This window comes from Dasypus novemcinctus, chromosome 2, assembly GCF_030445035.2.
Source record: "Dasypus novemcinctus isolate mDasNov1 chromosome 2, mDasNov1.1.hap2, whole genome shotgun sequence".
In the NCBI taxonomy this organism is placed as follows: domain Eukaryota; kingdom Metazoa; phylum Chordata; class Mammalia; order Cingulata; family Dasypodidae; genus Dasypus; species Dasypus novemcinctus.
Genome location: NC_080674.1, coordinates 142,969,539 through 142,994,373, shown reverse-complemented (window position 1 = coordinate 142,994,373; position 24,835 = coordinate 142,969,539). Strand labels below are relative to the sequence as shown.

General features: G+C 42.8%; 1 protein-coding gene across 4 annotated transcripts in view; it reads left to right on the top strand.

The window, feature by feature from the left end:
• Window positions 1–24,835, top strand: part of MACROH2A1 (macroH2A.1 histone) — an 82,657-nt gene that overhangs the window by 5,308 nt on the left and 52,514 nt on the right. For all 4 annotated transcript variants that reach the window (XM_058279087.2, XM_058279094.1, XM_058279089.2 and 1 more), the window contains exon 2: window positions 5,541–5,745. In XM_058279087.2, the coding sequence (XP_058135070.1) occupies window positions 5,574–5,745 (172 nt within the window). In that variant the 5' untranslated portion in view covers window positions 5,541–5,573. The remainder of the gene's footprint in view (window positions 1–5,540; window positions 5,746–24,835) is intronic.

The window sequence follows — 24,835 nt, the reverse complement described above, 5'->3', positions numbered from 1 at the left end:
CCTGGAGTCCAGGCATGGAACTGCCCTGAACTAAACTGTGGCTGAGAGTCACAAGGCACAGCTATAGCAGGAATACAGAGGAGGGCCCTCCTCCATGGGTTTACATTACCACAGGTGCTGGGGTCCTTAGGTATGATTAGTTGAAAGAGTGGCCTGGAGAGGGCATTCCAGACTGAGCAAGGGGCATGTGCTAAGGTGGAATGCAGGAACAGTTAGGGTCCCTGTTGGGGTGGAGTAGGAGGACCTCCATGGCCTTTACCCTTCCTCATTCCTGTTGGGAGAGGGCTAGTCACTTTCATTTCCATCTTAATTCGTGGGATCCTCAATCCAGCTTTCTAATTAGTCCCATGCTATGAAGACAGATCATGTTGTTCTGGTCACATCTTGGATGTTGAGGAGCCTGTGATCAGAGACCTGTTTCACACTCAACCCTAGCTTCCCTCTGTGTACAGTCCCTCTCTGATAGTGTACTTTTGGAGTAAGCTTTGAAGTTCTGCAAACAAGGTTCATGTTTATTGTGACTGATTTATAGTTGGAGGAGTTGCAGAGATAAAAACCACAGCGATCCCTTCAGAAACAACTACAGAACCTTCACTTCCTGATCCAGTAACAGCCGAAAGAGCAGCCAAGCTAATGTACAATGATAAGTGGATTCCAGGGTTACCCAAAGCCTGTTTACTGTCTTCAGAGCATGTGGGGCCCTCAACAAGGGTGAGGGCTCCTGGTTTACTGAAAGGGGTGCCCTCATGGACAGTTAGCCCAAGAAGGAATGACACATCTTTGTCAGTTTTAACCAGATAGTATAGTTGTTTCTCCTGTGAGCAACTTGGTGTCCTGAAGAGTAGCTGAGTAGTTAAGAAGGCACATTTTCTATGAGTTAGTACTCTCCTCTCAGATTGGGCTGGATGCAGAACAAGGGGCAAACAGGGTCCAGCAGATTTGGCTAGTTGTACTCAGACCCTGGTTTTGGGGTCAGTTTTCAAGTTGATTTAAGTCATGTGACAGAGTTTGGTTGTTTCCTCTTTTTTTTTTTTTTTTTTTCCCTTCAAGCAAATAGCTAGGGTACATTTCCCAACCTCTTTTGTAATGAGATGTGGCCGTGTGTGTGAAACTTATAGTTAATAGATCGTGGTCAGAGGTGATGTGCCCACTTCCAGGCCTGGCTCATGAAAACCTCCCATGTGTTATTCTCCATGGCAACCCTGGAAATCATGCACTGAAGATGTCAGAGTTGCAAGATGGCAGGAGTCTGGATCTGAAATTATCAGAGAAGAAGCAGCACCAGCCAATCCTAGGAACTGGTTTTAGACTTTTCTTTCTTCCTTCCTTTTTTTTTTTAGGTATTGGGGCTGGGAGTTGAACCTGGGACCTCGTATGTGGGAAGCCTGTGCTCAACCACTGAGCTGCATTGTCTTCCCTGAGTTGTTTTTTTCATTTGTTTGTTGTTGTTTGTTTTTGTTTTTAGGAGGCACCAGGGACTGAGCCTGGAATCTCCCATGTGGGAAGTAGGTGCTCAGCATCTCACACCATAACCTGGTTTTGGGCTTTTCATGAGTGCTTCAGGGGCTTATCTGTTATAGCAGCTAGTGTTCCCTTCCCTAATACAAGTGCCCAAGATCAGTTTTGCAGGAAGGTGGCCCTTTACAACCTTACACACATTGTCATTGTTGTTAACTTTACTGACCACTCATTCTGTAAGGGAATGTCGGGTTCCTTACATGTGTTCTTCTCTTCAATCTCCCACCAACCGTTTGAGGTCATTTTATCGATCATCATCTCCACTTGACAGATGAGAAAATAGACTCAGAGGGGTTAAATAACTTGCCAAAAGTCACGTAGCCAGTAAGTGACAGTGTCAGGTCGGTCTGGCTTTGGAACTCTAATTATTAGCCTTGATGCTCAGCAGCCACTTTCCTCAGAGCTATTCTCTCTCCAACACTGATACTTGACCATAGCTGTCCACCCGTCCGTAGGCCTCTGAAGAGAAGGATGGTTCAGGCACACTTATGAGTTTATCTGGAGACTGCACAGTGCCCAATAAAGTGATTTTCCAAAGTGCTGTTTAAAAAAATCACCACACATTTTGGGATGCATGGGCCTGCATGGCATAGTCAGAATTCTTTCATAGCTCTCCCTATAGTTTGGGGATCTATAGTTGGAAGTGCCAAATGAACATGGAGAGTGGTAACGAACTGAATCTCTGCAAAATAACATCCGTGGTGGGAGAAAAACTTGGGGGCTGCTTTATTGGAGAGGAACCTGACTCAAAATGAGAAGTGAAGGTATGCTTCTACCAGTAGTATGGCACTTGAGGATCCTTAATGTTTGCGATTTTCCCGGGACTCAGGTACTCAGGATCCTAGGGATGGGTTGAATGCAATGCCTGGCTCAAGTAGCTTGCAGTTGAGTCGATTTGGGGAGGCAGGCACACAGGGGTGTGGCAGGATATATGCTATGGGAACGTGGACTAGGGAGCAGTCCAAGTGCATGGTCAAGCTCAAGAAGCCTCCATGCAGAGGGGACGTCTGAGCATTTGCTTAGCAGGTTGGCAAGAAGACAAAGGGCATTCTAGGCAGGAGAAACAGCTTATACAAAGACATCGCTGACACAGCATGACAGGCTCAGGAACTCAGGGGTTGCCTGGGATATCTGAGCCCCGGCAGGGGAGGCAGGAAGCTCTGCTGCGGAAGTAGCTGAAAGATACTGTTTGTGGCTGACTGAGGAGCTCAGGGTGACAGAGAACCACCAAAGAATTCTAGACACAGATGCCTCTGGTGTCTGTGGAGAAAGACTGGTGTTGGGGAGAATAAGGTGAGAGGCAAGGAGGGTCGACCCAAGGCAGGGAGGGTGAAGGAAAGCAAAGAGGCTTGAGATATTCTGGAGGTGGGTTCAACAGAGCTTGCCTAATGACCAGATACTGCAGGAGTGGGTGGTGAAGTGGGTAGCTGCTTGGTGCATGATGTTGCCACTGATGGGAGCCATGAAACCCAGAGGAGTTCAGGGTACCCAGGAACTTAGAAGTGGGTCCTGGCCAGGGGCAGTGAGAACAGCATTCTGGGGCTCAATGGCAAGGTGTGCACTCGGATGGAAACCTGGGGCCCTCCAGCATATTGATAGAAGACTCTTGGCCAGAGTCAGAGCAGGGAGACATAGGAGTCTCACTTTTAAGTGTAATTGGAACCTGCCTGGTTTCTGCATGCTATTGGCTCCTCTCTCAAGGAGAACATTGTCTGATAACCACAGAGGCAGCCCTAAACATACCCAGCTAGGTCTGCTGGGGGGACAGAGCTGAGGTGTGTGCTCCAATAAGAAAGGGGCTGAGCTGCATTAACCACTGCCCACAGACGTCCCCTGCTGAAAGAGTGAAAATATTCTTGTGTCTTTGTCTTTGGAACACGTTTGTGGTAAAGCCATTCAGTAGATAGTGAAATGGTACTAGGAATCCCACTGAGAGCTGTCGTTGCAAACACAGGCCTGCACACACATGCACACACTTGCACACACACCAGTTCCTGCTGAGAGTGAGCTTGGGCACTTGTTCGCAGGGACTGTTTTAAAATGGTGCTCATTACAGCAAGAAGTGGAGCCATCTAATTGTTTCAGAAATCTCAGACCCTTTTGGGACTCTCTAGCACCCTGAGCAATTATAGCTTTGTGCCCTCTTGATAAGGGTGAGATGGAGGTTCTCATTACAGAGGCCTTTGCTGCCCCACCAGTATTTCTCCAGAACCAGTGTTAGAGCCACCTGAGCTCTGTTGGACCTGTCAGCACTGCTGCCTCGGAGCACCCAGGACTTCTCTGCTGTTGCAGCCACTGCTATTTGGGACAGACTTTGAGATATTCTTGGAGTCACAGCAATGTTAGATGTTGACCAAGGCATGTTCTGAGAATGTCCCAGAATAGTGTTGGGCATTAGAGTAACAAGGATTCCTTCTTCTGTGGCCTCCTCAGTTGTAGAAGCATGGAGCTGTCATGTTAGAGCTGGAGGTGTCCAGGCACACGGGAGGTCTCCCCACTCAGTTCAATAGTGTGTTTTAGGGAAGAATTCCCTGGTGCCCCCGGATCAGGCTGAGGTACCTTCATATCCCCTTTCTCAGCACCGTGCACTTTCTCTCTGAAGCTCTCATTATGATTATAATGGAAATTTTGTGGTTTTTTGTTGTCTATCTCCCCCACTAGCTCTGTGAGAAATACATCTATCTTGTGCACAGCTATCTCCATTCTCCAAGATAGTTCCTGAAGCAAATGCATGAATGATTTGAATGCTTTGGGGCATGTCTTAGGGACCTCACTATGTGGTGCTATACTAGGAATACAATCAGAGGCAGCCCTCATCTAGCTTGTTTCTCTGATGGGAGAGACTTCACCATTGTGGCATGAAGCCCAAGGCAGCCCAGAGGATGGAGCAGCTGATCTGAGCACTCAGGGAAGGTTTGGCAGAGGGCAGAATATCTGTGTGAGGTCTGGTCAAAAGGGAACTGCCATTGCAAAGGCAAGGCAAAATGAAGGAGGATATTTGGGAGGACCCTTGTGTGGTTTTCTATCCCTTAGTGGCACAGGCAAAGTTGGAAAAGTTAGGTCAGGCCTGGATTTTGAGAGCCATTGCATAGCAGCCATGGGAGCCTGACTTTATCTTGGGGATCTCAGGGAGCTACAGAAAGCTTTTGGGACAAAGCCTTGGCATATTTGGGTCTGTAAGTACAAAGATGCCCTACCCATGGAGTGGAAGGTGGATTAAAGGAGGGTGGGGCTAGTGGTGGTGAGACCTTTCCAGAAGATTTTTGTGATCATTTGGTTAACATCATGATGGCTTGGACCCAGTCGCAGTGGAGGTGCAGAGCAGGGGAAGAGCTCAAGAACAGTTGGGGAGGGGACAGCTACAGGACTGGATGGCTGTTTAGATGGAGACTAGGCGAGGAGCCAGGGAAGGAGAAAGACCCTCTTCTCTAAAGACAGGCCTGCTCAGCTGACTTGAAATGTTCAGAGGGCCTCTTATTCCAACAAGGCCATCCACTGAGCTCTTGTAAGCTGTTCTTGCCTCTCACAGATAAAGGATTGTAAGGTAGACATGTCATTTTTGTCAAAGAACATAGGTATCTGGCTTTGGATCTTCATTCTTAGAGCAAGTGACATTGTTTTCTTTTATGAAGCCTTTGGCAAATTTATCAGCCCTGATATCAAGTGTATGAAAATGCAATTATTAAACAGGTGTATAGAATGTAGCCAAGAAATCCCATTTTCTTTTACATTTTGTGGCGTAAAGGCAAGGCACGTAAGAGCAGTCATTTTCAGTGAAATGTTTAAATGGAAGTAGCTGATAAAATTGATGTCATGGTTTAAATGTGTAAAGCTGAGCCATTCTCTTTTCAGGGGCCAAAGCACTCCAGTGGCACATATTAGCTGGGCTTGGCCAGCTTGGCGGCTGCAGGGCAGTGGCGGCTGCAGGGCAGTGGCATCTGCAGGCAGCACCTGTGCCTTCTGAGGGGCTGGAGTGGTTGGAAAAGGGCAGATCTTGACGGGCCATCCTCTTGCTTTCACAGAGTGCTTGCTGATTCAGCTCCGGGGCCACTGCCATGTCGAGCCGGGGTGGAAAGAAGAAGTCCACCAAAACCTCACGGTCCGCCAAGGCGGGAGTCATCTTCCCTGTGGGACGGATGCTGCGGTATATTAAGAAAGGTCACCCCAAGTACAGGATCGGAGTGGGGGCACCTGTGTACATGGCTGCTGTCCTGGAATATCTGACAGGTGAGTGTTCCCCAGTCAACCCATGGACACTGCTTTAGATTGCTAGGTTCTCCTAGCTCCCCAAGGACTGAGCTGACCTTTTTTGTTTCCCCCAACATTTTATTTTGAGGCAGTTTTTAAACCTACAGAAGTTACAAGAAGAGTGTGATGAACACTCACTTATCTTTGACCTAGATTCTCCAGCATTTTGCCATATTTGCTTTATGCTCTCACCCCATTTCCCCATCTCCACACCCTGCCTTGGAGTGTATGAGTATGTGAGTTTGTGTGTGTGTATGTATATTTTTTGTAGCTTGTGTTGAAATTTCTCCAATAGTCCCAATAATGTCCTTTGTAATGTTTTTGTTTCCTGATTTAGAATACATGCCAGCGTGACATGTTGCATTTGGTTGTCAGTTTTCCTTACTTTTAGTTAATCTAGAATAATTCCCCAGCTTTTTTTTTTCCTTTTAATCTTTCATGCCATTGACACTTTGAAGAGTCTGGGTGTTTTAGTTTGCCAAGGGGGTGCCAATGCAATGTACCAGAAATCTGTTGGCTTTTATAATGGGGATTTATTTGGGGTAAAAGCTTACAGTCCCAAGGGCATGAAAAGTCCAAACTGAAGCACTATAAGAGGTGCTTTCTCACAAAAGTCAGCTACTGTTGATTCTGTTGTCTAGGCATGTGGCTAAGCAAAACAGCTGCCCATCTCTGCGGAGGTCTCAGCCTTCCCCTCAGGGCTCACCGTTGCCTCTTGAGCTGCTCCGTGGGCCCAGCCTCTTGGGTTTGTGCTTAAGCAATCCTGTAGTCCTCTCTCTGCTGGCATAGGTCTTGTCTCTTAGGGCTTCTATCCTTGCCGCTCAGCTGTGGACAAAACTGGAGTTCTTTTCTCTCACATGGCTGTTCCCTTTTCCTCTCTCTCAGTGTCTGTTTATATCAGACCCAGCGAGGGGGTTGGGGCTCATCCTGAGTCATTCTTTACTGATGTAGTCAATAAAAAGTCCTACAGTATCTTATCAAGTAATCTAATCAAAGACCCCTCACCTGAATTTAATACAGTCAAAGGGTATCACATCCAGAAGAGATTAGTTTATAAGTAGAATCTTTGTCCTTTTGGGATTCATAAAATAATCTCAAACTGCCACTCCAGGCCTGTTGTTTTATACAATATTCTTCAGTCTGAGTTGGTCTCATGAGGAGATTCAACTTAATCATTTTCAGCAGGAGAATTGCATAGGTGATGTTGAGTCCTTCTCTGTGCATCACATCAAGAGGCACATGATATGACATTAGTTTGTCCTGTCATTGGGGAGTTCAGTTTGGTCATTTGATTAAGGTGGTGTCTTCAGGATTTCTGTCTACCCTGTATCACAGTAGTCTTTCACCTAATGGCTTGTAGCATCCAATGATGATCCTACCTGAATCTATTACTAATATGGCGGTTATAAAATAGTGATTTTTTTCTGTTTCTGTCATTCCCTCTATATTTAATATTTGGTGTTCTTCTCTAAAGAAGAGCTTTCGTCTTTCCTTTCTGTTTATTTTTTAATATAATGCTGGCTCATGGACTTGATACATTTTAATAAAACGTACAGTTCATCCAAAGTGTACAATCAGTGGTATTTAGTATAATCACATAGTTATGCATTCATCACTTCAACCATTATTAGAGCCTTTTCATTTTTTCGATAATAATAAAAAACAAGCAAACAAGAAAATTTCACCTCTCAATCTCTGTATACTTCCCCACTGTACATAGCTGCTGTTTTCAGCTATTTGATCCAAACTGTGTAATCAATGGCTTTTAGTATAATTACAATGTTGTACATTCATCAACTCAAAAATTTTAGAAAAATTTCATTACTCCAAAAAGAAAGACTACACACCCTTAGCATTCCTTCCTCAGATCTGCATAACCACTAATCTCATTTCATCTTTATAAATTGATTTATATTTACATTTCATATAAATGGAATCATACAATATGTAGTACTCTGTGTCTGGTCTCCTTTACTTAGTATGTTTTTTTTGTCTGATAATATTTTATAGTATTATATTTGTTCGGCTTCAAAGAAAAATGGTCTTATATATGCAATTCTGTTTTCATATTTCACATAATATATTTATATTTCACATACTATAGTTCATAGTAGGGCAATCATACAGTATTTGTCCTTTTGTGCTTGGCTTGCTTCACTCAACATAATGTCCTCCAGGTTCATCCATGTTGTCATATGTTTCACAACTTCATTTCTTCTTAACACTGCATGATATTCCATTGTGTGTATACTCCACAATTTGTTTATCCATTCATGAGTTGATGGACATCTGGGTTGTTTCCAGCCTTTGGCTATTATGAATAATGTTGCTGTGAATATTGGTGTGCAGATATCTATTCGTGTCACTGCTCTCAGTTCTTCTTGGTATATACCTAACAATGATATTGCTGGGTACCATAGCAAGTCTATATTCAACTTCTTTAGGAACTGCCAAACAGTCCTCCACAGTGGCTGTATCATTCTACATTCCCATTGACAGTGGATAAGTGTTCCTATCTTTCCATGGACTTCTTTATTTAGTGGATTATAATCTGTTCATGTCAATACTCATTTTGATGCATAAATTGTCTCTAATTTGTCCAATGGGAGTCTCTTCAAGCGGGTCCTTATGTCCTTTTGCATATCACTGTCAGTTTCTGTGCATTTCCTTGCTTTCTGACACAATAAGATGCTCCATTCTCACTCTGGACTTTCCCTGCCCCAGTCCTGGAATTTGCCATCTCTCCAAGGAGTCCTTGAAACTTTTCACGGATCTGATCATGTTTGTGGCTTCATAGCAATCCTGGGAGTTTGTATTAGTCAGCCAAAGGGGTGCTGATGCAAAGTACCAGAAGTCTTTTGGTGTTTATAAGGGTATTTATTTGGAGTAGAAGCTTAATAGTCACAAGGCCATAAAGTGTAAGTTACTTCCCTCACCAAAGTCTGTTCCCGGTGTTGGAACAAGATGGCTGCTGGTCTGTGCAACTGTGCAGGTTCAGCTGCCTGCCTCTTCCTCCTAAGGCTCTATGGTCCTAACTCCTTCCGTTCTCAGCTGTAGGTTAGCATAAGGCTTGCCTCTCTCCCGGGTCCAGGCTCAGTTGCTTTGCTCTCTTCACAAGGTCAGCTTAAACTTTTAGGCTCATCTCTCTTCCTGGGGCTTCTGCCACGTATAATGGAGCCTTCTCTCCTTCCTCATATGTCTGCTACTCTGTGTGTTTACTTCCCAGGGCTCTAGCATCAGATACTAAAAACTGTCCTCTGCTGTGTTGTTTTCTCTCAACATCCTATTGACATGGCCAAATCAAAGCCCTAATTTTAATTTAATCAAGTAAAAGTGAAACCTCTGAACTTAATACAATCAAAGGGAAACATGCCCAGAGGAACAGACCATTTACAAACATAATCCAATGTCTATTTTTGGAATTCATAAACAATGCCAAACTGCTGCAGAGGCCAGCTGGGCAGGAATACCAGACTGCAAAGCATCAAAAAGACTTGCCTGGAGTTCACATACAACCAGTAAGGGATTGAGAAGGGCCCAGATACTGCTTTCCTATTTTAGTCCTTTTACCACTTACTGCTTGATGCATGATCAGGGTAGGTCTGTAGGCAGCACCCTTGCAGCTACTTCTTCTAAAGCCAGAAAAGGGAGACCCAGCAAAATAAGTTACCTCATCTGATGTTGTACAGTCAGACAGCATAAAAGCTGGGTAGACTCGTCTCTCAGGTTTCTCAGTAGGGCAGGGCCAAGGATTCCCCTATAGTGGACACAGTTATGGGGCATGTAAAGTTTTTATTTAAAGTGTCTAGTCACGGGAAGTAGTTGGTGTGTTACCATTATGAGGCATTATATTAGTCAGTGTTCTCTAGGGAAACAGAACCAATAGGCGATATCAGTAAATAGTATGAGATTTTATAAAATTCTCTCACATGACCGTGGGCATGCACAAGGCCAAATTCCACAGGGCAGGCTACAAAGAGAAGCTCTGATGAAGGTCCTTGATGAGTTCCCAGAGAGACACTGGCTTTCCAAAGTGGAGCTAGGGATTCTTTCTCTGAATGCTGAAATCACTTCCCCTTTTAAGACCTTCAACTGATTGGATAAGACATAGCTCATTGCTGACAGCAGTCTCTTCAGTTGATTATAGATGTAATCAGGCATCTATGCAATCAACTCATTGATGATTAAAGTCTATGAAATGTCCCTGTATTATAATTAACTCATGCTTGTTTGACCACACACCTGGGCCCCATTACCTTACTCAGTTGACACATTAGCCTAACCATCACAGGTGTTTTGGAACTTTGGACCTTCTGCTTGGCAGACTTGCATATGGGGTGGCATGTCTGATAGTGGGTACACACCACAATGGACAACCTGTAGCTGGGTATTACTCTTCTTACATTATAGATGAGGAAATAGGAGACCAGAATTTGGATGACACACCCAGGAAAGCCACAAATGGTATTTAGTCATCCAGGGAGACTAGGGAAAAATCACTAGAGAGGAAGCAGAATATATTCTAGTTCTCTCTGGCAGTTCACATGCTGTGGGACTTTGAGTGAGTCACTTAATCTCTCTGGGTCCCAGTTTCCTTACAGAGCAAATGGAGTCAGTCCCTGCTTGACCATCTCCACACTGCTATGAGAGCCAAAAGGGCTTCGTTTGAATATAATGGGAAAGCTGATGAGCTTTGCAAATCCAGCCAGCCTGTGTTTCCTGGTTCCTGAACACCACAATGCCCCTGTTCCTGGGGGGTTCACAGACACTAGCATTAGGCCAAGTACAGCATAAATTTAATTTCTTCCAGCCAGCCTCCTCTTTTTATGATGGTGGGGGCACAGGAGCACTTCCCATTGCTCCATCATATCTCAGGCAGTGTCTGTGCCTGACTAGTTCTGAATCTGAGCACAGTGCTCATGAGGTTGAAGTCAGAGGGTCAGTGCTTGTGGGGGCCTGAGACATTGACTCTGTTTTCACTCACACACATTGTCCCTCTCACCAGTTGTATTAGTCGGCCAAAGGGGTGCTGATGCGAAGTACCAAAAATCTGTTAGCTTTTATAAAGGGTATTTATTTGGGGTAAAAGCTTACAGTTGCAAGGCCCTAAAGAGTTCAAACTCAAGGTTGCTTCCTCACCAAAATCAGTGCCGTGTGTCGAAGCAAGATGGTTGCTGATCTTTCCTCTCTGGACTTCTCTCTCAGCTGCAGGCTGGCATAGGGCTTGTCTCTCAGGGCTTCCTCTCTCTCCTTGCATAGGGCTCGTTTCTTTCCAGGCTTTCTCTATTAGTCTTGGCTCTTTTCCCAAGGTCAGCTAAGCTATCAGGCAAATGGCTCATCTTTCCCTGGGGCCTTAGCCGTTTGAGCCTTCTCCTTTCTGTCACATGGCAGGATCAAAATGACAAAGTTCTTCTCTTCCTGTGTATCTTGAGTGAGTGTCCATTTATATCATCCCACAGAGGGGGTGGCAACTCCACCTGAGTTATACCTTACTGACATAGCCCAATCAAAAGCCCTAAATGGATTTTATCAAGTAAACCTAATCAGAGGCCCCTAACTGAATTTAATACAATCAAAGGGTATCATATTCAGAGGAACAGATTAGTTTACAAACATAATCTTCCTCTTTTGGGGATTCATAAAATAATCTCAAACTGCCCCTCCAGTTGTCAGTGGTATATGGTAGTCATCACAAAGGGGAGTGGGAATGCTCAGGGTCACTATAGCCGGAAAGTAGCTCAAAACAAATCCTTACTGGGGAGTCAGCTATGTCAACTCCTGTGTGTTAAAGAATAACATATATTTTTAAAGTTGTCTGAAGTCCTTCTAGCAGAGAGATAGCTGAATCTGAGCCATTTCCTCTGCTTTCATGCAGCACTGAATCACTGGTGCGACCCTTGTCCACTGCCTGTCCCCAACACAGTGTCTGGCCTGAGTGGTCAGTACTGAGCTCAGTCAGTGCCATGGTCCCTCATGTCCTGTTTCCTGATGGGATGGGAACTAAGCTCCAGAATCATGTCCAGTGAAAATGCTACTCCACTCCACTCAGAATAGTGCTGCTTGCACCACTGAGTGCTCTCAGTAGCTGACTAGCTTAAGCCCATTGGGCGGGTGATGTGGAACTCAGGGTGAATGGACGTTCTGGATCATCACCCACTCAGAACTTTGGTTTTGGTCCCTGAGCGAGAAGAAAATATGGTCCAAGCCCGCTTTCTGCTCTGCATTTTGTTTTTGTTTCATGAAACCCCCTTTTCATTCATTTTTACCACTAACTGAGCACTTGCTGCATGCTGGGCACTGTGCTAGGTTCTGTATAAGAGCACAGGAGTAATCAGGGCAGAAAAGGTCTCTGCTCGGTGTAGCTCCCAGCCTAGTCTGGGAGAAAGACAGCCATTCATCCCTGGCTGTTAGACTGTTACATGCCGATGAGGGCATAACCAGGCAAAAGAAGAGCTTGGGATTAGCTGGGTGGAAGGCTTCTCTGAGGAGGAAACATCAGCTGAGACCTGGAAAAGGAGATGGTGCCAACCAGCCCTGCCAAAAGCTGAGAGAGGGGCTCTACCATCCTCTCACCTTTGCTTGATGCACCTACTAGGTACCAGCCCCTTCCCAGAGCTCGAGGAAAATACAGAAAGAGGGAGGAGCTGGAGAACCAATCTCAAGCATCTCAGGATCTGGTCAGAGATGTGACAAGACAGTTTGCTCTAAGATAAGGCAAATGTCCAAGGGAAGTGCTGTCCATCCAGCAGGTGCTCATGAGGGCTATGATGTGCATGCCAGTGGGGCTACAACCTAGAACAAGATCTGTCCCCAACACTAAGAATTTCCTATCCAGAGATTACAGGTAAGAAATCAGTGATGATACAGGATTGCAAAGGGAGAAACAGAGGGTGCTGTGAGTGGGTGTCAGAAAATGCTTCTGGAGGATGAGACCTAACATATGAGAGGGAGTAACTAGCCAGGTAATTGGGATTTGGAGCAAGGATGGGGATGTTCCTCAGGGCCAATACAGGCAGAGGGATGGCTTTGTGGACTAGCTGGCCCTGAGCCAGGAAGGACTGACAGTTGGCAGAGACCCACCCTAGCAGCCTTTCCCCTCCTGAGGACCATCACTCCCCAGCAAGCCCCTGAATCCCCTCTGATCCCTGGGCCACATAGTTTCAAGCTCAGGAACGGGGGGGGGGCTGGAGGCCACTGCCTGTGATGTCAACCTGCTGGTCCCTGGTATAGTATGGGCTGGAAGAAACTCCAGGCCTTATTTTTATTTTTTTTTTAAGATTTATTTTATTTATTTTTCTCCCCACCCCCCTGCCCCGCACCCAAGTTGTCTGTTCTCTGTGTCCATTTGCTACATATTCTTTTTGTCTGCTTCTGTTGTTGTCAGTGGTACGGGAATCTGTGTTTCTTTTTGTTGTGTCATCTTGCTGTGTCAACTCTCCGTGTGTGCGGCACCATTCTTAGGCAGGCTGCACCTTCTTTTGCGCTGGGCGGCTCTCCTTATGGGGTGCACTCCTTGCGCGTGGGGCTCCCCTACACGGGGGACACCCCTGCGTGGCACGGCACTCCTTGCGCGCACCAGTACTGCACATGGGCCAGCTCCACACTGGTCAAGGAGGTCCGGGGTTTGAACCATGGACCTCCCATGTGGTAGACAGACGCCCTAACCACTGGGCCAACTCCACTTCCCTCCAGGCTTTAGAAAGTTGTTAAGTCTAATATGTAGGATCTGAGTCAGAGAATGGAAAGCTCATAGACAGTGTAGTCCAGAGTCTTGGATATACACACTGGCTCTGCTGCTTACCAGTGGTGTGACCTTGGAGAAATCACCCTGTGTCTCTAAACTGTAGGTAGGAGTCCTGTTTTTAAAATGTGGATAAGCCTGTGAGCCCTTTGGGTGGTTGTGTGGATTAAGTGATGTAAAGTATGAACATGGTCTGAAACTGTAAAGTGTTAAGCCAAAGGAGAACTATGTTTTTTCTTACTAGGTCCTCATTTTTACCTCTGGTTGGCTCACACCTCCCTCCTGTGACAGCCATGGTTTTTCTTTCAGTGACAGGATTTTTTTTTTTTAATTTTTTAATTTTTTATTGACTTTGTAATAATATTACATTAAAAATATATATGTGAGGTCCCATTCAACCCCACCCCCCCACCCTCCCTCTCCCCCCCCCAACAACACTCGTTCCCATCATCATGACACATCCATTGGATTTGGTAAGTACATCTTTGGGCACCTCTGCACCTCATATACATTGGTTCACATCATAGCCCATACTCTCCTCCATTCCATCCAGTGGGCCCTGTGAGGATTTACAATGTCCGGTGATTGCCTCTGAAGTACCATCCAGGGCAGCTCCATGTCCCAAAGACGCCTCCACCTCTCATCTCTTCCTGCCTTTCCCCATACCCTTCGTCCACTATGTCCACTTTTCCCATTCCAATGCCACCTCTTCTATGTGGACATTGGATTGGTTGTGTCCATTGCACCTCTATGTCAAGAGGAGGGTCAGATTCCACCTGGATGCTGGATGCAATCCTCCCATTTTCAGTTGTAATCACTCTAGGCTCCATGGTGTGGTGGTTGTCCTTCTTCAACTCCATCTTAGCTGAGTGTGGTAAGTCCAATAAATCAGATTGTAGGTGCTGGAGTCTGTTGAGGCTCAGGATCTGGCTATCACATTGAGTGACAGGATTTTTTAACTTTCATGTGTAGGCAAGGCTGTGACCAGTGTATGTGCCCTGCCATGTCCCATCATGTATACTTTACACAGTCTTCTTTACACATGTCCCTGCATCGACACAGGCTGATGCATCCAGTGAATGGTTGTTTTCCTGGATAGCGTGACCTTTCAAAGGGGCTCCCAAAGTTGGCTTTTACAAGTGGTGGCTAGTCCAAGCTCAGGAACATGATCACTAAGAACCTATTAACCAGTTCTCCAGAGATGCTGTACTTGTCTAGTTGTCGCCTGAAGGGTCCTACAATGGAATATTTTTCTTCTCTGTTTGGCCCAGACTCTTCTATGTGGCATGTACAGTTTCAGACATGGTGATAGGGGCCCATTTGAAATAACTGGGTGCTTCATCTTCCTGGACTGCTTAAGTAGATACCATATAATTGGTCAGCTTAAACTTTGGGAATTTATTAGCTCACAGTTTTGAGGCTCCAAGAAAGTCCAAATCAAGGTGTCATCAGGCGAGACTTTCTTCCTGAAGACTGGTGTGCTGTGGCTGGCTGCTGGTGATCCTTGGTTCTTGGCTTCTCTGTCACATGGCAATGCATATGGTGGCCTTTCCTGGCCTCTCCACTCTCTTCTTGTTTCTCTTGATGTTTAGCTTCTGGCTGTTCCCTCTATGGCTTTTTTCCTTTTCTGTCTGAATTCCATTCTGCTTATAAAAGACTCCAGTAATAGGATTAAGACTCATCCTGATTGACGTGGTACATAGCTTAACTGAAGTAACCTCTTAAAAGGTCCTACTTACAGTGGGTTCACACCCACAGGTGTGGCTGAAATTTAAGACCGTGGTTTTCTGGCTTACACTGTTAGCCACTATGTTTAATGCAAATCAGGTAGAGGCAGTAGAGCTGGATGGTTAAATGTGTGGACCTTGATGTTAGACCTGCAGCTTAACTGTGGTCTTAGGCAGGTCCCTTACATCTCTACTGCGGTTTTGTTATCTGTAATATGGGAATAACAATCTCTGTCTCATAGGGTTATTATGAGGTTGATGGGAAACTGAGTGTAAAGGGCTTATCTACCTGGCACATATAAATGCCCAAATGTTAACTATTAATACTGAGTCTAGTGAAAGAGAAGAAGTGAGTTCCCAGTAATTCTTTTCTGGCTGCAGAGGTAACTGTGGATTGTCCACTTTTAGGAATGCCCACTCATGTGTTGTCATTCTTTCTGCTGATCAGAATCTACTGGGCCTTACCAGGCACCTGCAGAATGTCTTGGTAGCATCAGGCCTGCACCCTCTGGTTTGTTTTAAGCTGCCACCTGACTCCTCCCAAAGCCTACATCACCCCAGCAGCTCTAGATTCCATGCTACCATACTCTTCTGTCTGGTGTCAAAGGCACCTTCTGTCCTGAGCTCCTGGCACACCCATGCAAACTGTCTTGAGGGATTTTCCATGTTAGTAAGGGCTGAGCATGTCCAGCTCTTGGCCTTTGTTAGTAGAGCTGAGGACAAACCAGTGTAAGAGTGTATGAACCGGCAGCAGCCATGCAGTCCAGGAGCAGCCAGAGTCCAGTTTCATGCTCTCCTGATCCAGGTAAGGCATTAAGGGCATGTTCTCAGGGGTCAGGGGCCATACAAATGCTCTTCCTTAGGGTCTACTCAAGGCTGCAGTCAGTGTGGGAAAGAGGTGGTGACCTTGCATCTTGTTCTGAAATTTGAAGCTGGCATCTGTTTCTCCTCTTGGGTGCAGAGTCCAATCATCTGCCAAACTTGAAAGGAAAAGGCAACATCTGGAACATGCTTGGGTCTGGCAACCAGACAACTTCTCCAGATCTCTGTGCATCTAGCTCTGTAGCCCTGCTGGACTCTTCCCAGAGTCTCTTCCTGAGAAATGTGATGCTGCCTGCTTGTCTCTTAAGGGCCCCAGGACTGTCTGGACTTTACTCTGTTTCCCCCACCACCTTGGGCCCTTGATCTTCTAGCCTGGGGAACTATAATAGCTCGACCTCTCAGGGATGCTGTGAGGAATGATACTGTATTTAAAACATTTATGCAACTGGAAAAATAACCTTGAATGAGAGGCGGAAATGGTAAAGACAAATGAGTTTATATGACTAAGAGACTTCAAAATGAATTGGGAGGTCATCAGAGAGGTAATGCTTATGCATGGCTCATCAGGATCTCATAGTCTAAGTAAATACTACTCCAAATGGTGGGGCTCCTGAGGGCTCCGGAGACACCCAGGTCCTATGGTCATGGCAGATAGCTCCGGAGTTTGGTGCCTTGCCAGTGGACCCTATTTTGGAGTTTGTGTTTCTGAGTGTGATAGAATTGGACTGAGATGTGACTTCTATACATATGCCTTGAATGTCTCTTTTATTGAACCTATAGTTGGTAGTGGAGTTGGTAGGTGTATGTCTAAGAGACTTGAATTTCTGGGCTGTCCATGTGCCAGCTGGGCCTTGAGCCTCAGCGGAGTTGCAATACCTACTTTCCAGTTCATTGGACTCACCCACTACACCAAGGAACTGAGAGAGTCTAACTGCAAGCAGGAGAGTCCCATCCATTAGCCATATGAGATAGAAGCCCCCTCTAAATTAGAGGTGAAATGGGCATCACCATCCCAGAATCCTTAGGATTGGGGAATAAAATATGGACTTGAGTGGACTTACTAGTATTCTACTGTAGTCTTATTGTGATTCTAGCAATGGAAGAAATTATATCATTGATGCAGAGACAGGCAGGGAGAGGGGAAAAAGAGGTGTAATATGGGGACATTTTCAGGACTTGGAATTGTCTTGAATGATATTGCAAAGACAGATACAGGACATTATATATCCTGCTATAACCTGCAGAATAGAGTAGGAGAGAGTGTGAATTATGATGTGAACTATAATCCATGCTGTGTGGAAATGCTCCAGAATGTGTTCATCAATTACAATAAATGTACCACACTAATGAAGGGATGCTGTTGGTGTGGGGAAAGGTGGGAGGTGTGGGGAGTGGAGCGTGTGGGAATCTCTTGTTTTTTTGTATGTAGCATTTTATGTAGTCTGAGTATCTTTTTTTTTTTTCTGAATATCTTTAAAAATTAAAAATGTATGTATTTTAAAAATTAAAAATAAGAAAGTAAAAAACATTTAACAAACATTCATAGTAAAACTCAATAAATGGTGGATAAAAATAAGTATTAGAGGAATGAGGCAGTCAGGGGCAGCCTCTGTCCAGCCATCATCTTTGCCCCATAATGCTCGGATACTTTTTCATTTAATACTTAAAGTAGTTCTACCCAGAGCCTCTTTGGAGCCTCTCCCCTGTACCTAGCATAGTGCAGCCCAGTGCTGGGGGGTTGGTGTTAGAGACATGAAATAAGAAACGTGGCATGGCTTTTGCCTCAGGGGAATTCCTGTTGATGTTAGGGACACACAAGCAAACAGACCAGTAAGGGAATAGAGAAGAAACAAGGGAGAAGTTAAAAGTACCTGAGTCCGGCAGTGTGAGGTGAAATGAGAAGTGTGTGGATGATTAGGAAGGGCAAAGTACAAGCTTTCTGGTGATGGGACAGTCTTAAATTATTGGTCCGAGGCACTCAACATTCCTCAAACTGTTCAGCAGAACCTAGGTGTTTGGTGGAATTTAATAGACTTTCCAGCAGAAACAGGATTATATGGCTGAAATTAGCAGACAACTAGATTCAATTCCCTTTCTTGAGATGAATAAATGGAGGACTTTAATGATAAGTGCCTCAGTAAATGAACTTGTTTTATTGGGAACCACTGAGTAAAACAACTTTTTTTTTCTTTTGTTGCAGGACTTCTAAGAGCCTGTAACATGCTGGTGTCATTGTGACTCCTCAAGGAAAGGAAATTTGATATGTAGTGGTTCCCAAATTTTTATCACAAAATACTTTCAGGGAATATCTCTAGACATCTTTCATGATACAGTGTAGGGACACTGTTGTGGGTTAAACTCATTAGAAATGGAACTACGACGTGGAATAGTTGAAAATCAAAAGCCATTGTAAAGAATGAGCTTCAGTCTGGTTTGTTTTGTGACACTGAGGCAAAAACTTGACTAGTAAGTAAAGAGACACTCCAACTTATAGGGCCTGGCATATAGAAGGTGCTTAAGTATTTAGTAAGTGAGGTAGTCACTTTGGGAGGCTGTTTGTTTATTCTGCTATGTTGAGTCACTCATGCACTAACTTGGGGAGGGCCTACCACAGTCCAGGACCTGTGCTAGTCACTGAGATACGAGACAAGATTCCCTGCCTTCAAGAAACTTCGCCTTGAAAGGAAATACCTTTGGAGCAGTTTACTTTGACAACTGCAATAACAGACTTAATTCCTTCATGATGATGTAGCCTGATCACATATCTTACTGTACCAACTTATTTTCTAGTGACTTAAGCCTATTTGCAAAAATCAAATCCACCCTCAAATGATTTCTTGACCTTAAGGAGGATGAAAAACACTATCAGCCCTAATGACTGAACGTTGACATTTTTGTAGTAAGTATATATCCTTGAGAGGTGTGATCATTTTGAGAATTGTGTTGATTTGGACATCTTAGCTCTCTGGTCTGTTGAAAAACCCAGTTCCTTGGTATTGAATTCCCACCTCTCTCAGATATGGTAAGTCTGTGGTTAGAATATTGTGTGTATTTGTTTGTTTTCTGTCTTGCTTGGATCTAATCTACAAAATGATAAAGACATCAGGATTTGCCTGTTCTTAACACTCCCTCCTCCTTCCCTTTCCTCACCCCCCCCACTCGTTTCCATTTTCCCAAGCCCTGTACTCTCATCCCCCATGTTTTAGACCTTGGTCTTACTTCTTCTGTCTTGTCAATGACCAGAATGCCCATGATTTTCTAATAGGTATCCAATATCCTCTGATAGCCAATCCCCAATCTTTACAGACTGGATGAGGCTCAGTCCTTGGGCCTGACTGCATCCTGCAATAAAACCCTAAGGAAATGGGATGGTTGTTAAAAAATACTTTGTCATCTGTTTTTGGCTAATACATGATCATCCTCACCCCATGTTTCAGCTTGTTTGGCTTCTATAACTTGGGTCAGATGTTGTACTTCCTTTTGGTATTAGTCGTTTGACTGCCATCCATCTCTGTCCCATCTCCTTGTAAGAGAAGTAGGGAGAGCCCTTTCCAACCAGCAGTACATCTTTTTACACAGATACTTATTTCAGCAAGCATCCATCATGCTTGGCATTTATGACCTGGAAAAGAAAGATGCCAATGAATTTGGAAGATTCAGGTTGCCAGAACCTACAGTTGGCTCTGTCACTTACCTAGAAAGTAAGAGCCATATATCTTTACCTCTTTCCTATCTGGGACCCCCAAGTGTATCCTGTATTCACACAGCTAACCATAGAGGAAGAAGACGGGACCTCTTTGGTGTCCCACGGTCCTCAAAATTCCTACATATCTTACTTGTTTGCACAACTAACTCTTTCTAGACCTTCCTCAGGCATTTATGCTGCCCTGGTGCTCTCAGGACCCCCACAGGGCTCACTGTGCTCAGCAAAGCCCTTCACCAACCTCATTTTCCTTAAGTTAAAAAACTGCAGGGGAAGGAGGACTAAGAATTTTAAGGATCCAGGAGGCTGTGACTAGAAAAAAGGTGGAAACATTGAAATTGAAAGCCCAGTATGCTGGGTACCCAGTGTGTCAGTATGACTATATTTAAATGCATGTTCCCTTTTCTGGTTATATGAATAATTTGTGCTTGAAATTTTAAGAAACTCAAACCCACTCTTAATCTAACTGCCCAGAGATAACGGATGGTACTAAATGCCTTTGTATGTGTGTGTGTGTATGTGTGTGTGTGTGTGTGTATGAGAGAGAGAGAGAGATTGATTTTAGTCTAATTATTAATTATTTGTTTTTGCTACATCTGCTACTGATGATCTTTATTGATAGCCATTCAAAGAATATCATCACTTTACATAATCTTATAAAGCAAACTATGAAGCAATTAAGGATATGCTCCCCACATAGAATCTTTCATCAGTCTCGTAGGGGGAATAGATGATTCCATGGTGATTCAATATTTAAGTAGGATTTGAAGAAGAAACAGTTCATTATTTGGCTTTGACATCTCCCTGATGATGTGATGTCATATTGCTAGCAAGTTATTAATGGGCTCAGGTGGGTCAGGCCTCTGGGCTTGGAAGCCAGCAAGGGATGGATTTTTCCTGATACTTAATTCACCACCTATCCAAGGTATGGAGGTGGCAGCACAACCTGAGGAAGCCTCCCAGGGCATACAAATTTGTGTTTTTATATAATCCTTTATCCAGTCTTTGTAAGGAATCCTTGGTTTCCAGGAGAGTATAAATGTGAACTGAATCCACCTCATTGAACAATGGCTCCTTTTTTCCCTTCTTTCCTGGGACCAGGGGTTGGATCAGAGAGGGGAAGGCCTCATGGCTTTTGTGCCTACAGATTCTCAGTGGTCAAGAAGTCTCACTGTTGCTTCACATTTTCCCTTTGAAAAACAGTATACCATTTTCATTTCTGCTATCAGGACCTGCAGATGGGTAGACAAATTCCATATTAAGGATTTTGTTGTTGTTTGGGTCAATGGAAAAAACACATGGCACCGCAAAACTTGTTTCTGGATTTAGGCAAGGAAAAAATATGACCAAAACTAAGTATGCCTTTTTTCATCTCAAATTTTCCATGTGAGATGACATTACTTCTGACTATGTACATCCTTTACAACAGGGTTTCTTAACCAAGATTTCAGGAGGTCCATGAGCTTGAACTGAAAACAATTAACTTATTATCTTTATTTTCTCTGACCTCTAAGTGAAATCTAGCATTTCCTTCACTTACGAATGCATGCAATAAATAAATTACAGTAGTATTCATTTCACCTGACTGGCAAAGGGGTCCATGGAACAAAAAAGGTTAAGAACCCCTTCTTTAGAATTTCATTTGTGAGTTTCTTTTGATAGTAAACTTTCTCAGTCTCTGTTTTGGAACCTATTTTAATTTCATCCATAAAGTCTTCAGCTATTGTTTTTTCACATAGTGCTTCTATTTTAGTCTCTTTCTCCTTATGGAATGCCAAATAGACACAGATTAGTGTTTCACTCCATCTTCAATGTCTGTGTATCTCTTTAATATTTTTTCTCTCTCTCTCTCTGCTTCCTAGGTAATTACTTTTAATTTGTCTTCTAGAATTATCTGCTGGTTTACTAATTCTCTCTTCAACTGTGTAAATCTGCTATTTAGCCACTGAGTTTTTAATTTCAGTTATGATACTTTTCATTTCTATAAGTTCTATTTGATTTTCTTTTGAATCTGCCTGTTCATACTTTATAGTCTCTATTTTAAGTTCATTTTCAAACTTCTTTTTCTTTAAATATATTATATAGTTTTTTATTCTTCATCTGAATAATTCTCATATCTGGAGAATTTTTTAAAAAAATTTAATTAACTTTATTTCAAACTCACAAAAATAAAAGAACAGAAAAAGGCAGCTCAACAAGTTACAGAAACATTACTCCTAAAAAGTTCTTTTTTAGACACTTTTATTTCATTCCAACTGCTAACTTACTTGTTCCTCTAGTGTTCTGAAAGATACACAAATGGACACAGATTAGTTAAATGAAATAGTTAAAGTCTCCTTACTAATGAAGTAAAATGAAGAGGAGAAAAAAGTGCTTAATTGTATTCATCTCACAAATCCAAACCCCAAATTCTTTTTACCTTTGTAATTAATATAGTACCAAGTTTGCTTTTGCTACAAAAAAACATTAACTATAGTCCATTAATTATGTTAGTTATATTTTTCTCATGTATCATCACATTCTCAACACCCTGTAGTACAACATCCTGTTCTTCCCCTATATATATTAAGCACAGTCTGTATCTTCTTCCAAAATCATTGTTACACATTCACAATATTATCCTCCAGCTGTCCTCTAACTAACATTAAACTTCCTCTACTACTGACTACTCTTTTCAGGCTTGATCACATCCATAAATCAAATTTGTTACATTCAGTATAATGTGTTACCATCAAGTCCAACCATTACCACATATTTATATTTGACCTTACTAAATATTCTTCATACATCCAGCATCTTCATCTTCTCATCCCATGTTCCATTTCCCACCAACCTATACTTCATAGTGTAACTCTGTAAGTCTTTTCATTGTATTTAGTTCATGTCTGTGAGACCATACAGTATTTGTCCTTTTGTGTCTTGCTTCTTTTACTCAACATAATATCCTCAAGGTTCCTCCATGTTGTCATGTGCTTCCCCAATTGATTTCTTTCTTACAGCTGAATAATATTCCATCGTATGACTATACCACATCTTGTTTATTCATTTGTTGGTTGACAGACACTTAGGTTGTTTCCATCTTTTAGCAATTGTGAATAATGCCTCTGTAAACATCAGCGTGCATCCTTGCCATCAGTTCTTCTGAATATATTCCTAGTAGCAGGATTACTAGGTCATATGACAGTTCTATATTTAGTTTTCTGAGGAACTGCCAGATTATCTTCCACAGAGGTTGCACCATTTTATAGTCCGAGCAATAGTGAAGGAGTGTTCCTGTTTCTCCACATCTTCTCCAACACTTGTAGTTTTCTGTTCTTTTAATAGTGGTCATTCTGTATCATGTGAGATGATATTTCATTGTAGTTTTGATCTGCATTTCCCTAATAGCTAGTGACGTTGAACATCTTTTCATGTCTTTTGCCCTTTTGTATTTCCACCTCAGAAAAATGTTTTAGTTCTTTTGCCTATTGTTTTTAATAGGGTAGCTTGTCATTTTGTCATTTTTATAACATGGAGCTCAATCCCTTATCAGATATATGGTTTCTTAAGATTTTTTTTTCCCATTGAGGAGGCTGCCTTTTTATTTTTTGACAGTGTCTTTTGAAGAACAAAAGTATTTGATTTTGTGGCAGTCCCATTTATCTATTTTTTCTTTTGTTGCTCATGCTTTGGGTATAAGGCTCGAGAAAACACCAAGATCTTAAAGATGTTTCCCTACATTTTCTTCTAAGAGTTTTATGGTTCTAGTTTTTATATGTAGGTCCTTGATCCATTTTGAATTAATTTTGTATGAAGTATGAGATCAGCATTCTCTTTCTTTTAGATATGGATATCCAGTTTTTGCAGCACCATTTGTTGAATAGGCTATTCTTATCCAGCTGAGTGGGTTTGACAGCCTTGTCAAAAATCACTTGACCATAGATACAAGGGTCTGTTTCTGAATTTTTTAATTTGATTCCACTGGCCAATCTTCCTTCCTCCCTCCCTCCCTTTCTTTTTTAGGAGATACTGTGGATTGAACCCAGGACCTCATACATGGGAAGCAGGTGCTCAACCACTGAGCTACATTTGGTCCCCAGTGAGTGCTGGTCTTCTCAGTTGTTTCCTTGTTTGTTTATTTTTAGGAGGTATTGGGGATTGATCCAGGACCTCAAACATGGGAAGCAGTTGCTCAACCACTTGAGCTGTGTTGCTCCCCTGGTGTTTTTTTTTTTTAAGATATTTTTGGCTATTGAGGTACCCTTACTTTTCCAGATAAATTAGATAATTGGCTTTTCCAATTTTACAAAGAAGGATACTGGAATTTTTATCATGAATATGTTTAATCTGTGGATCAGTTGGATAGACTTGATATCTTAAAGATAGTCTTCTACTGATTTAGGTTATTCATTGGTTTCTTTTAGCAATGTTTTATAGTTTACTGAATACAGGTCCTTTATGTCCTTGCCTAGTTACTTGATTCTTTTAGTAGTTATTAGAAATGGAATTAAAAAACAAAACAAAACAAACTTCCTCCCAGATTGTTTATTAGGAGTATATAGGAACACTCTTGATTTTTGCATATTAATCTTGTATCCCACCACATTACTGAAACTGTCTATAAGTTCTGATAGTTTTGTTGTGGATTTTTTTAAATTTTCTAAGTATAGGATCATATTATCAGCAAATAATAAAAGTTTTACTTCTTCCTTTCCTATTTGGATGCCTTTTATTTCTTTTTCTAGCCTCATTGCTCTAGCTAGAATTTTGGGCACAATATTGAGTAACAGTGAGGAGAGTGGGCATTCTTGTCTTATTCCCGATCTCAGTGGGAAAGCTTTCAGTCTTTTTCCACTGAGTACCATGTTAGTTAGCAGTGGGTTTTTTAAATATGCCCTTTATCATATTGAGAAAGTTTCTTCTATTCCTATCTTTTGGAGTGTTTTTATCAAGAAAGGATGTTGTATTTTGTCAAATGCTTTTTCTGCATCAATTGACATGATCTTGTGGTTTTTCTTCTTCAATTTATTAATGTGGTGTATTACACTGATTGATTTTCTTATGTTGAACCACTCTTGTATACTTGGTATTAAAGCC